General features: G+C 34.5%; 1 protein-coding gene and 1 long non-coding RNA gene across 5 annotated transcripts in view; both read right to left on the reverse strand.

The window, feature by feature from the left end:
* LOC106172588 (cilia- and flagella-associated protein 54) overlaps positions 1-12,696 on the reverse strand; it is a 64,657-nt gene that overhangs the window by 19,666 nt on the left and 32,295 nt on the right. For all 4 annotated transcript variants that reach the window (XM_087014839.1, XM_087014841.1, XM_087014840.1 and 1 more), the window contains 4 exons: positions 2,488-2,643; positions 1,913-2,101; positions 1,324-1,411; positions 580-753 (listed from right to left, as the gene is read on the reverse strand). In XM_087014839.1, the coding sequence (XP_086870965.1) occupies positions 580-753; positions 1,324-1,411; positions 1,913-2,101; positions 2,488-2,643 (607 nt within the window). The remainder of the gene's footprint in view (positions 1-579; positions 754-1,323; positions 1,412-1,912; positions 2,102-2,487; positions 2,644-12,696) is intronic.
* On the reverse strand, positions 5,715-11,340 carry LOC106165435 (uncharacterized). The gene is made up of 3 exons (XR_015335190.1): positions 11,226-11,340; positions 6,484-6,623; positions 5,715-6,322 (listed from the first exon to the last, which is right to left on the reverse strand). It is a non-coding gene; the product is annotated as an uncharacterized LOC106165435 (long non-coding RNA).

Genomic DNA, 12,696 nt, shown 5'->3' on the forward strand with positions numbered 1-12,696 from the left:
TGGATGACCTTTTGAAATTTTTGAAAAAAAAAAAAAAAAAAAAAAAAAAAAAACCCTGAAAATGTGAGCCCCATAGGCATGCAGCTCTTTTTGGGGGTCAGTCAGATAGGGGCATAAACACCCAAATATAGGCATTTCCAGATAAATCACTGAGAATTTAAATCTCTAGAATATAAAGGTCAAATGCACATTATATGCCTTCAAAGATACAATAAATGGTATCGGGACCCCGGTCCTAGATAATCCCCCCCCCCACACAATCCACCCTTCCTTTATGAATATCAAACTGAGAAAGAGCAATGTAATACTTAAAAACATTATACATGCCTTTGAACAAAATGTATCTCCAGGTATGGGTAGGTTAAAAATATAATCACAATAAACAACTCAGTGTATCTCACTTACTGTGCAATATTAGATGCCAGGACTCCTCCCAGACAGAGGTAGGGTACACAGATAACCACAATAAATGACTCTGCGTATCTCACTTACTGTGCAATATTGGAGGCCAGGAATTCGCCCAGAAAGAGGTAGGGTACACAGATAACCACAATAAATGACTCTGCGTATCTCACTTACTGTGCAATATTGGAGGCCAGAACTCCGCCTAGGACACACCCCCACAGACCACATCTCTGCAGCAGCTCCTGGCTGATGGTCTCCGCATCCGTGAATAACTGCTTCCAGGTGTGCAGCGCATCCGACACATTCAGTATCACATCTAACGCATCTGCCCACCATTTATACGCACCCCTGGAATATTGATATTAATATGCTGATAAACATTAAGGAAGAGTATAAAAGAAACTGTTTTGTTTGTTAGATAAAATACAAGTTTTTGGAAATGTCATTTGTGCTTAAATTATGTACTGCTAACCTTCCAGTATGCACTTACAGGAATATATGCTTAAAGGTACATCACACCTAATGCATCTGACCACTATTAACATGCACTTATGGAATTTACACTGCTGTACAGGGTTTGTGTTTGGTAGCAATAATATGGGCTTGTTAGCAAATACAATAAACCAAATATGGTGATAAGCTTCAATAAAATCAAAATGTAGAAAAGGATTTTGTTATTGGTTAATGGTCACTTTTGTAAATTATGCAACAGGCCCGTAGCCAGAAATTTCAAAAGGGGGGTTCTTTTTCTGAAAAAGTGGACTTTTTACCATGAAACTTTCATGTACCTTAATTAAATTTCACCCAGAGGGGACCTTTTCCCTGCAAAAAGGGGGGTTCTTTCGAACCCCCCGAACCCCCCCTGGCTACGGGCCTGTACAAGATGGTTAGGATGCAGTGTGAGATTCCTCATACTACCTTATATTTCCTCCATGATAATGCAGATTTCCCAGTTCATGCATGGCTTGAGCAGCAAGACCCTTCTGGTTCCTAGACAGCAGCATTTCTGGAAATAAAAATATTCTATAATGATAAGTCCATAACTATTTTTGCCATACTTTTATTTTGGTATGTTGCATTTTCATTTTGTGTAACTGTTTGTGTGCATGCACATGCTTGCCTGCATGTGTAAATGAATACGCCAACGCCAATGCATTGATATGTGTGAGCCAACATTAATTTCTACCATGGTTAAAATTGTCAACTTCTATTTTCTTATTACTGCATCAATCCTAAAAGACAAATTCTTATATCAGGGAATAAGATCATATCCTGATTATTTGCAACACAATTACAATTCAAATAACACAAAATAACACAAAATAATAATAATAATAATAATAATAATATTACTAATAGGTTTTATTATTATTATTATTATTATTATTATTATTATTATTATTATTATTATTATTATTGCTGTGCAGTTGTTGTTATGTTGTTGTCATTATTATTATTATTATTATTATCATAAACAGACAAGAATTTATTCCGTCCAGAACCTCACCAATGGTTTTATCATAGGAAGCAATCACAACCCCAAGCTGTGACCTGGGTAATGGGGCCGTCTCCACGTCATCGCTGTCAATATACTCCTCCTTCCTGATATCAGGGGGCATGGTGGGCTGGGGCTTGGCCGTATTGGGGATGAAGTCCACCTTGGACATCTCTGACCCAAGGCCACTCTGACCACTCACTAAATGATATAAACATGCAGAGTGACCATCAACAGAATATCACAAATCGCCTTGACACCATTCATACTTGTCTATACATTTTTCTGTCCAGCCAAGTAAAGTATATGAAGCTTTCTACTGTGTTGTAGAGCCTTGGGAGAGTAGCCATGAACTTGACCTACATAAATGCTCTTGACCCCATTTAAACTAATAACACATTGTTGTTCAGGAAGAAGTGAAACTTATTAGAGCCTTTGCTTCATTAAAACTTTTCAATTATCTGTCCAGCTAAGAAGAGTAACAACACCTTTCTACTGTGCTATAAAACCATGGAAAAGTAACCATGACCTTGACCTCTATACAATGACCTTGACCCCCCCCCCCCACCCCACCCCTTACAACTTACCACTTTGCTGTCCAGCCAGGTAGAGCACCAGCAGCCGTCTACTGTGTTGTAGAGCCCTGGAGGTATAGGCAGAGGTGTCCAAGGCCTCCCGGAAAACTTGAAGACTGTAACTGATATCCAGGGGCACGGACACCAGGCGGAGGCCGTCTCTTTTACCTGGAAGAAAATTTACATTATAAAATTATATTTATGCCAATTACATCTAATTGAAACTTTACTGTCAATTTACCTTTCCAGGTAGATCAATAAATTACTGTATGTATACCTTCAGTAAGTTTGAACAAGCTAGAATATACAGTTGTTCTAGAAAGCTTACAGAACTCTCTTAACTTTCATACAGTCTACAAAATTTAACATTTTTTTCACTTTAATTATCTAGTCAATTTAAAAAATCAGAATTGGCAGAGTAGTCTTGTAGGGATCTTTTGTGAATGTCTTTGATTTTCTAAAATCTGCAAATATTTTGTATCACATCTGAAAATGGAATATAAAACATTGCTCATAAGTGTGATGAGAGCATATAATTAAGCAGGGTGTCAACTTGAAATAGACCTCTAAAATTTGGAAAATGGGGGGAAAAATAAAAAAAAAATAGGCAAAATATTTTTACTGCTTAAAACTTATTAAAATAACAAATTGTTCACAGACACCAGAAAGGGGCATAGCTTAATATATTAAAACTCATAAAGTGAGAGAAAGAGATAATTTATCTAAACTTTAAGACAAAATACATATGACTAAATTATTGAATATTAAGTTAGGATATAAATATATATATATATATATATATATATATATATATATATATATATATATATATATATATATATATATATATATATATATATATATAATATAAATAAATTATTTAATAAAACAAATATATGGCTTTGCAGTAATAGGGCACACAATAGATGTATTAGGCAGTGATAACAAAGACAAGCACATAGTGATCAGAATATATAGACATATACAGTCCTGTATACAAACATAAACAGACATTAGACAAATAAGTATAAAGAAACAGATTCAAAATACAGGAAGAAAATCCATAACTTTCAAAAAAAATAATCCAATCATGCTACTTTTTGTAAGAAGTCTGCTTTCTTTTTTTCACCCCTTAATCCTGCCATCTATACCCAGGAACACGAAACGGAGATTGATGAACCAGTCATTTTAATGAATGTGCATGGGTCTTTGAGAAATGTAGAGAACAGCAGAAGTACATACAGTACTAAATGGACTTCCAGCCATATGCATAAATATAGGTCAGGGAATCCAATTAAAAACTAATTCAAGGCCCCACACAATTGATCAGGAATCCTAGCTTTTAACTGCTGTTGTGTCTTAACACAAAACAAAAATGTTTATTACCCAAGAGCAGTAATTAACATGTGTGTTTTATGTTAAAGAACAAAGGGACTTGGACCCTAGGATTCCTGAGAGTATGGGGTCTTGAAGGGGTTCTAATTAACTTGACCTATATTCAAGAATACGACTGAAGGTCTGTTATTAAGTACTGTCTGCTGCTTTCTTTACATCCCCCCTTCCTTCCTTACTCGAAGACTGCCTTCAGATTCACACATAGTACTAGCTGGGTCTGTCCAACTCCGCAAGGAATCTGACTTAAAAGTGCAATCTATGGAATCAGCTTCATTGCCTGACAAACCACTAATTGGTCCACCCCCTAGGGACGACCACACCCCAAGTCACACTAAAATTCCCATGTAGCCCACTCATGCACCAAAGACTCATGTTCCTAATTTGAATGGTCTAGGGGGAGATGAAATAAATTACGGTAATATATTAGTCAACCATCCCCAGGGACAGCCACACCCCAGGTCACAAAAAAAAAAAAAAAAAAAAACCTGTGCCTATGCACACCCCAACATTTTAGTTTCCTCAACCTAAAGACCTATGGGTATATAGCAGAAAATACAATTTAAAGATAATAATCAACCACCCCTAGGGACGGCAACACCCATAGTCACCAAAAATCCAAAGGACACGTGCACATCCCTAATGGCAAGTTTAAATATCCCCAATGTCTCATATTCCTCACTTTAATGGATAGAGGATAACAGTAACAACGATATAAAAATATATATACCCCCCCCCAAAGGACTGCGAAGTTACACTACTAAAGATAGCAGAAATTACGATGTAAAAATTACAATCAACCACCCTATGGGACAACCACACCCCGTACTTCCAACCGTTTCAGGGACTTACAAAAAATCCTGGTTGAAAAATGCATTGCAGTTGCAAAACTCATTTTCACGCTTTTCTTTGGGTGCAAAATGCGTTGCAGTTGCAAAATGCGCATCTACAACTGTCATTATGATTGTGAATGGACCCTTAAGTAATTTGAAAAAGAAAATGACAGCACACAGCACTGGACAGCTGAGTGATTGAATGTAGTTCAAGGAATCCAATAAAAAACTGATTGTTGTGTGCTTGGGGGAGATATTGTGATGAGACAGAAATTGTGATATGTATAAAATACAAATCATCCACCCTGGGGGCAAGCACCAGATTTAGCCTACGGTGTCAAGACAACCCTGTTCTATGCTGGCCCCTATTGGATATTTCGACTTTTCGAGTTTTTGAGTTTTTGACTTTTCGAGTTTTTGACCAGTCATATGGCAACTGGCTGCGCGTAGGAAGATATTCAGAATGGAGAGCGTGCGCTGAGATGACATCGTGGTCAAAATTTTGTAAATTGCGTAACCTTCGCAAAAGTACCTAGTGAAAATTAAGACATAGTAGCAGAGTTTATTATGTGTATCATCATGTGTGATTTACCTAGAAGTAAGAAGCAATGAATGAGGTAGATCTCGACGAAGTCAGCCAACTGGTCACTTTTAAATTTGGCCATAGCAACACCAACATTTTTAGATATCTCATGTCACAGAAACTGTGCAACTTATTCACGTCAATCTAACCTGGCAACTTTTTTTACCAGTTGGGAAAAAACTCCAATATTATCATTATTACTTATTAATTACTTATAACTTATTTTGTCTTATGTCAACTTTTTAACAATTATCACAAGTAAATTTTTATTTAAGAAAATCTATGCCAATTGGTATTTGCCTCAGTGAGACTTGTATGGAGTGACAAATGAAAGAAAAAACAACTATATATATACATATATATATATATATGGTAATTTATTAGCAACAAAACAAAATAATTTATTGCACATTTCAGGCATGCAACCACTTCTTAAATGCTTGTACCAATTTCAACATTTAATTTAAATTTAAAATTAAAAAAAAAATCATAATAGTAGCTTCTAGCAGATGTATCTTAAATCAAGTTTTTCTAATTAAAATTTATCTGTCTAGACGGGAGTGTACCCCTCAGCTAAATACTATTTAAATTTTACTGCAGCAAAATACTATTTTAATTTTACAGTAACATTACAATAACCTTGATGTTCTCAGCAGATGAGATACTAGTATTAAATAATTTTTAATCAGTTGAATTTAAATTGCACTGATGTCACTTTCCATCTTTATTTATTTCAGGCTTTATATATGGTAATAAAAAAGCAAAAAAATCCACACTGCCACCAGACAATGGCAACACACTAATATATGCAGACATGATTTTAGCATATAAAATACCCCAAGCTAAATATATAATTGTACAGTAACATCTAGGCACATGAGACATTCAACCATTTTAAATTAAACAACAGACACACACACAAAAAAAAACAAAAAAAAAACATAAAATCTCCATCTCTTGTCTCTTCTTAACAGCAAACAGTACTAATTCCTCATATGTCCTTTTAATAAGAAGTATGTGGCCCTTGCAATGCTGTTATCTGAAAAATGAAACAAAGCTAATTTTAAAAATTATTTCACACAAATTCATATTTGAATGTTTCAAAAGTTTTATATTCCAAAGCAACTTTCCTCATTAAAATTACTTGCTTAACCATCCACCTTTACATATATGCAATTTCTGTACTACTGTATTTCACACCTTGGCTGTCAGACCATAGCAGAATCCATAGTTTATACAAGATATGTTGGCAGTCAGCTGTTAAGGTGTTGTTATGGTTAAGACTTAAGAGTTTTATAAAAGTTGTTGAAGACCTCTCACTTCCTGTCTCTTTTCATTTACTGAAAAATATAAATAGCACATTAGTAATCTGTCTTATCTAAATAAAATACAACCAATTAAACACCTGTAATAATAAAATTTTCATTTTACTCCGACACTTAAGAAGGTTCTATAGATAGTGTGTAAGATCACATTCACAACGAGTTGAGCCATGGCTTTACAAATCCTGGAACTAAATATGGCAGACGAACTTGAAAGAAAAACCGCCTAATCTTTTTTAATAGTCTCTCCGCCTCTCACACGTCACGTCTGCCATATTTAGTTCCAGGATTTGTAAAGCCATGGCTCAACTCGTTGTGAATGCGATCTAACTCTACCTTGACAACTCATAGCATTTGTTGAAATATTGAGAAGTTCAGATCGTGGTGAAAAGTAGGTCAAAGGTCAACTTCAAGGTCTCAGTGAGATTGCCAGAATATGACCTCCTATACAAGTTCAATAGTAACTATGGGCGTATCTCTGCCAGTTTTCGAGATATAAGGGATAGGAAATTTGCAAAGTTAGTTCAAAAATATATTTTCAGGTAGGATTTGTGTCTTTTCTGTAAAGAATAAAACTGTAAGGCACTCTTAGTTTTGCTGTACCACTCATTGAGAAAATTACAATTAAAAAAATATGAATTAAAAAATACAGTATGTGTAAAATTCACAATTGTCTGTGATTTTTCATTGAAAAAACCAAGTACCTAGTCCTTTTGATTTTTATAAAATGTCGTTCATTTGATAAAGAAATTTCGACTTGCCCCATTAAGAACATACAATTTTGTTGTTGAATACATATCTTTGTAAAAGTGTGCAACCCAAAGCAACAAATTTTCAAACCCAAAATAATTCTGTAGAAACACCGAATGTAATACGAATATAATCAAATCAAACCAAAGCCTATGCTCAAAGATTGTCATCTAGATTGAATCATCTATTATTGATATTTCAATCTAAAAGTGTGCAACCCAAAGCATTCATGTTGTCTAACCCAAAATAATTATGTGGACACATCCACTGAAATTTTAAGGAAATCAGCTTTGACATCAAGATTGAGTCATTTTTTATTGACATATCAATCTAAATGTGTGCAACCCAAAGCATTCAAATTTTGTAGCCTGAAAAAAGTCTGTGGTAGCACCATCTGATTGTATCATTTATTATTACCGTTTAGTTAATTAAATTTTTTAATGAAAATCCAAATATAGCAGTTATGTAAAAAGTCTGTGGTAGCACCATCTGATTGTATCATTTATTATTAACGTTCAGTTAATTAAATTTTGTAATGAAAATCCAAAAATAGCAGTTATGTAAACAGTTTCATTATTGTTCCTCGTGATTTCTTGGAAATAAAGCCTATTCAGCAGATTTCTCAAACTACACCAACCTAAAAATGGGCAAAAAAGAAAAAAATGAGCTTGGTATAATTGTATAGCTTTTCTACCATGTAGTATGAAGATCACGTTACCAATTCTAATATTAAATAAAATATGACTAAAAGTTTAGTTTTACTCCAAGAAACAAGAATGCTCTATACATGTAGATAGTGGGAAATTTGAACAATCATTCAATTTTTAAGAAGAAGAAGAAGTCGGTCCTATATTTCTTAATTAAAAATAAAGGGCATATCTAGTTTTTTGTCGACAATAAAGCATGCCTAGCTATTTATATTTGGGTGTTCGAAAGTTCTGCTTTACTACAACTATTTTCACTATCACTGTTTTCTTTTATAATTTCTTCACTACATAAATTATCTAAGCTTTTTATACACTCCCCTTCACATACGCAACTTGGCCCACATGTCCTATTTTTCTTCCTTCATCCACAACGGTTGCCACACGTGGTCTACCTTCCTACAACTACACCCTTTCATTAAGAAATTAAAATTATCCTGTGCTAATTTATCCACCTCATTTGTTGAGGATTTATATTTGAGTTTCCCTTCTTCTAACTGGTGCCCCCATTCTAAGACATCTAAATACTCTATCCTATTCTGGCCTGCTTGTCCCCACATCTGTGCTATATAACAATCCTTAACCAGTGTAACTCTAAGGCTCTATTTCCCATAGGTTTTAGATCGATCTATCCCCGCGGGAGTCTCACTAGATTACTTTCAGATAATCCGACTTAAATGTCCGTCTACTACTACAAGCTGTAAGGAGGTAATTAACTTTCGTGTCCGCCCGGCTGACAGCTATTTAGCGTGAACCCCCAGGGAGTTAGGTCGATCTAAAGTAGGTCAATCTAATCTAATCTATGGAAATGGGGTGTAAGCTAACTTCTAGTGGCAATGCATGCTCCAAGGATTCTACATCTAACAAAGCCGACCTTATATTACCTAACCAAATAGAAACATTTTCTGAATAACTGAGGTCCTTATTATACAAACTTCTGAAATAACTAATGGGGCTACTGTCTGGATTCACTGACAAAAAAGCATTGCAGCATTTCCTAAAATAAAGACAACCTAACAGACAGTAAAAAGCTAATAGTCCACTTCAGTAGTTCCCTGCACCTACTTCATCAAGAGTCCCTACAGCAATTTTTCCAGGTATAAAGTCAGAATACCTGTAAAATACAAAGAAGATTGTTTTTTTTTACCAAATCCCCTTAAAAAGTAGAGGATCAGAGAGGCGATACTGCCTCTGGATATTGTACCACCAGCTGGAGTAAGTGCATTCGAATGGACCCCCCCCCCCCAAAAAAAAAAAGGGACACCACCACCAGTCTTGTGCTTGACAAGATCTATAAAATGCAATCAACAAAAGTTTTCAAAATATGCAAAAAAAAAAAAAAAAAACTAAAAATGGTACAATCAAGCAGATTTTTGAATTGACCTGTATTTTCCTAACATTGATCACTCCTGTAATTCTGTAGACAATAGACCTATTGGTTTTCCTTGAAATGTGTTGTCAGTGTTGCATATATGCTGACAAAAGAAAAAACCTAGGGGCAACACTGGGCATATCTTTGCTAGTTTTGAAGATATGAGGGACAAGAAAATATGCAAAGCTCAGTTCATGGTGAAAAAGTAGGTCAAAGGTCAATTTCAATGTCACAGTATATGACTTCCTATTCAAGTTCAATAGTAACCATGGACATTTCTTTGTCAATTTTGGAGATTTAAAGGCCAGAAAACATGCAAAAAGCAGTTCATCATAAAAAGTAGGTCAAAGGTCTATTCAAAGGTCACACTTAGATTGCCAGTATATGACTTACTAAACAAGTTTAATAGCAACTATGGGTGTATCTCTCCCAGTTTTGAAGATACAAGGGACAGAAAAGTTGCAAAGCTCAGTTCATGGTGAAAAGTAGGTCAAAGGTCAATTTTAAGGTCACAGTTAGATTGCCAGTATATGACTTCCTATTCAACTTCAATAGTAACTATGGACCTATCTCTGCCAGTTTTCGAGATATAAGGGACTAAATGTTACAATTTTGGAGTTACAATAACGTGCCATAAATTTGGTACAAAAAAAATTAATTAAAATAAAGAAAAGGTCATTTTGGTAGAAATTTTTGAAATGGGAGGTGCTCAGAAAATCCAGATGTTCAAATTTCATGAAATAATGGCATTCTTGACCTGAAGTTGTCTGCCTCGCCAAGCCTTATGTTTTATTTTCCAGGGATTCAAAATTTATTACACATTACCGTATTGCACATTTTGCTTTCACCACCACAATGTACTTTTTGATACAGAATAACTCGTAAACCATATGGAAATAAAAAAAACAGAGATCACTTTCAGTGTTGGGCTTGACATGCTCTAAGAAATGCAAAAAATAATAGGTCTCTAGCATTAACGGTTCCTGAATTAGAGACAGTTTTCAGTTTCGTTATCTTATGGCCACTATTCCTGTGAAAATGCACTGATTGACCCCAAACTCACGGAGCTTAAAGATCACCTGAAGGGTAGCACCTGCCAATAATATTATAGGTTAGGTCTGTGTAGTGTCTGATCATCAGCACAAATAATTTTTTTTGTAAAAAACTTTGTTTTTTTGAAAATTTTGGCCCGTTTGACCTTGAAGTAAAGGTCAAAGGTCAAATCCAAGGGCATATTTGAAATCTCCACATATGACTTCCGGGCAGCCATCTGTAGAATCTGTAGATAATTAGCATTTAATTTTGCCATTTTTGGACAAGGGTGCATTGCAATGAGCGCCACACCTAGACCCCAGCACCGACAAAGCCCAAATTTTACGTGGAACGAGTTGAAATTATAGATGACCTAAATCCAAGAGATGGGTACGCAGGCCCGTGTAGTCTAGAAGGAGAAGCGGTAACAACAACATGGCGGCGGCGGCAAAAAAAAACAGGCATTCCTTAGTGTAACATGCTATAAAGACTAAAATGATCAGAAAAAGAATCATTCAAAGACACCCTGGTGCATAGCACGAAATTCATGCACTACATGTAGCACTCCTTTTGACAATTCAGATATATGCAAAGCATATCAGAATCACCAGTAAGAAGTGCTTGTACATGAATTTTGCACTACCTGGTGCAAAATGAGAATAAAGGCCAAAACTTGCAGAAGTTTTCAAATTTAACTACATGTATGACTTAGCAGGATATTTAACATTTTACAATTATATAGTTTCTCTTTAGCAGACTTACTCTCATTGCATGAATCACTTAATTCAGGTAAATCCTCTTCAACTGATTTTCTTCTTAAGTTCAATTTGACAAGACGTTTCCTCAAGTATGAAATGAGAAAATATGTATATATACATTGTACAACAATCTAAATAAATACAAAACATGCAAATATATTTTTAACTTAAATGTATAAATATGCAAGAATGCAAATTCTTGATGAAAGGGGGGAGGTCAGAGAGAGAGAGGAGGGAGCAAAGATGACATCTTTTTTCAAAATAAAAAACAAATGAATAAATATGCAAAGCCCTCAAGGCTTGAGTAAGCACTGAAAACTGGTATTACATAAGACTACATCCTGATACTCCCCCGCACTGACACTCCCGCACATCGACATGACTCTTCACATAATCAGTTACAATTATTAGGTTTGATGAGTGAGGTTACTAACCTTTCCGGTACCATACCATATTACTCACCTTACATAGGTGCCATGGGCATATAGTTTTAGCAATCTCAGTTGCTGTGTATCCAGCTTTAAAATAATATCTAATAAGATTTTCCATTGTTTAAGTCGCTTGCTTTTCGCATGACAAATGTGTAAAAGTTCCGCAGCAAAAAACCGTTCGCAGAAAAAAGTTGAAAAGTCAAAAACACGAAAAGTCGAAAACTCGAAAAGTCGAAATAACCAATAGGGGCCACCATACATACTGCAACTTTCAAAGAAAAATGGTCTCTTTATAAAACACTGAAAAAAAGCGGATAAAATGAATCATGATGAAGATAAAAGACCTTGGAGTGGAAAAGGGGGGCAGAGTGCTATCATTCAATGTACTATTTTTGATCATTTCTTTTATTTATATTAAAATTCTTAAAGAGAGAGAAAGAGATAATCTATCTTAACTTTAAGTCAAAATAAATATGACTAAATTATTAAATAAATTATATATATATATATATATATATATATATATATATATATATATATATATATATATATATATATATAACATGAATAAATTATTTAATAAAACAAATATATTGCTTTGCAGTAAAAGGGCACAGAAGAGATGTGTTAGGCAGTGATAATAAAGACAAGCACAAAGTGACCGGAATATATAGACACATACAGTCCTGTATACAAACATAAACAGACATTAGACAAATAAGTATAAAGAAACAAATTCAAAATACAGGGGAAAAAAACCTTAAGTTAAAAAAATAATAATCCAATCCTGCTACTTTTTGTAAGAAGTCTGCTTTATTTATTTTGGAGTAAAACAAATAATGTTATGGCATTTATGGGTTGAACGTCACCAAAATGAATGCAAATATAAAAAATGCAACAACAAAAAAAAAAAAGATAAATTTTGTGAAAATAATCCCATCATGCGGATTTGAGCAAAATTTAAACAAAAGGTACTGATTAAATTTTACGTAAAATGGGAATATGACTTGGCAGTTCAAGGAAATTATGTATTATTTAGAGATG

This window comes from Lingula anatina, chromosome 6, assembly GCF_051362555.1.
Source record: "Lingula anatina isolate TDL-2025a chromosome 6, LinAna3.0, whole genome shotgun sequence".
Lineage (NCBI taxonomy): Eukaryota > Metazoa > Brachiopoda > Lingulata > Lingulida > Lingulidae > Lingula > Lingula anatina.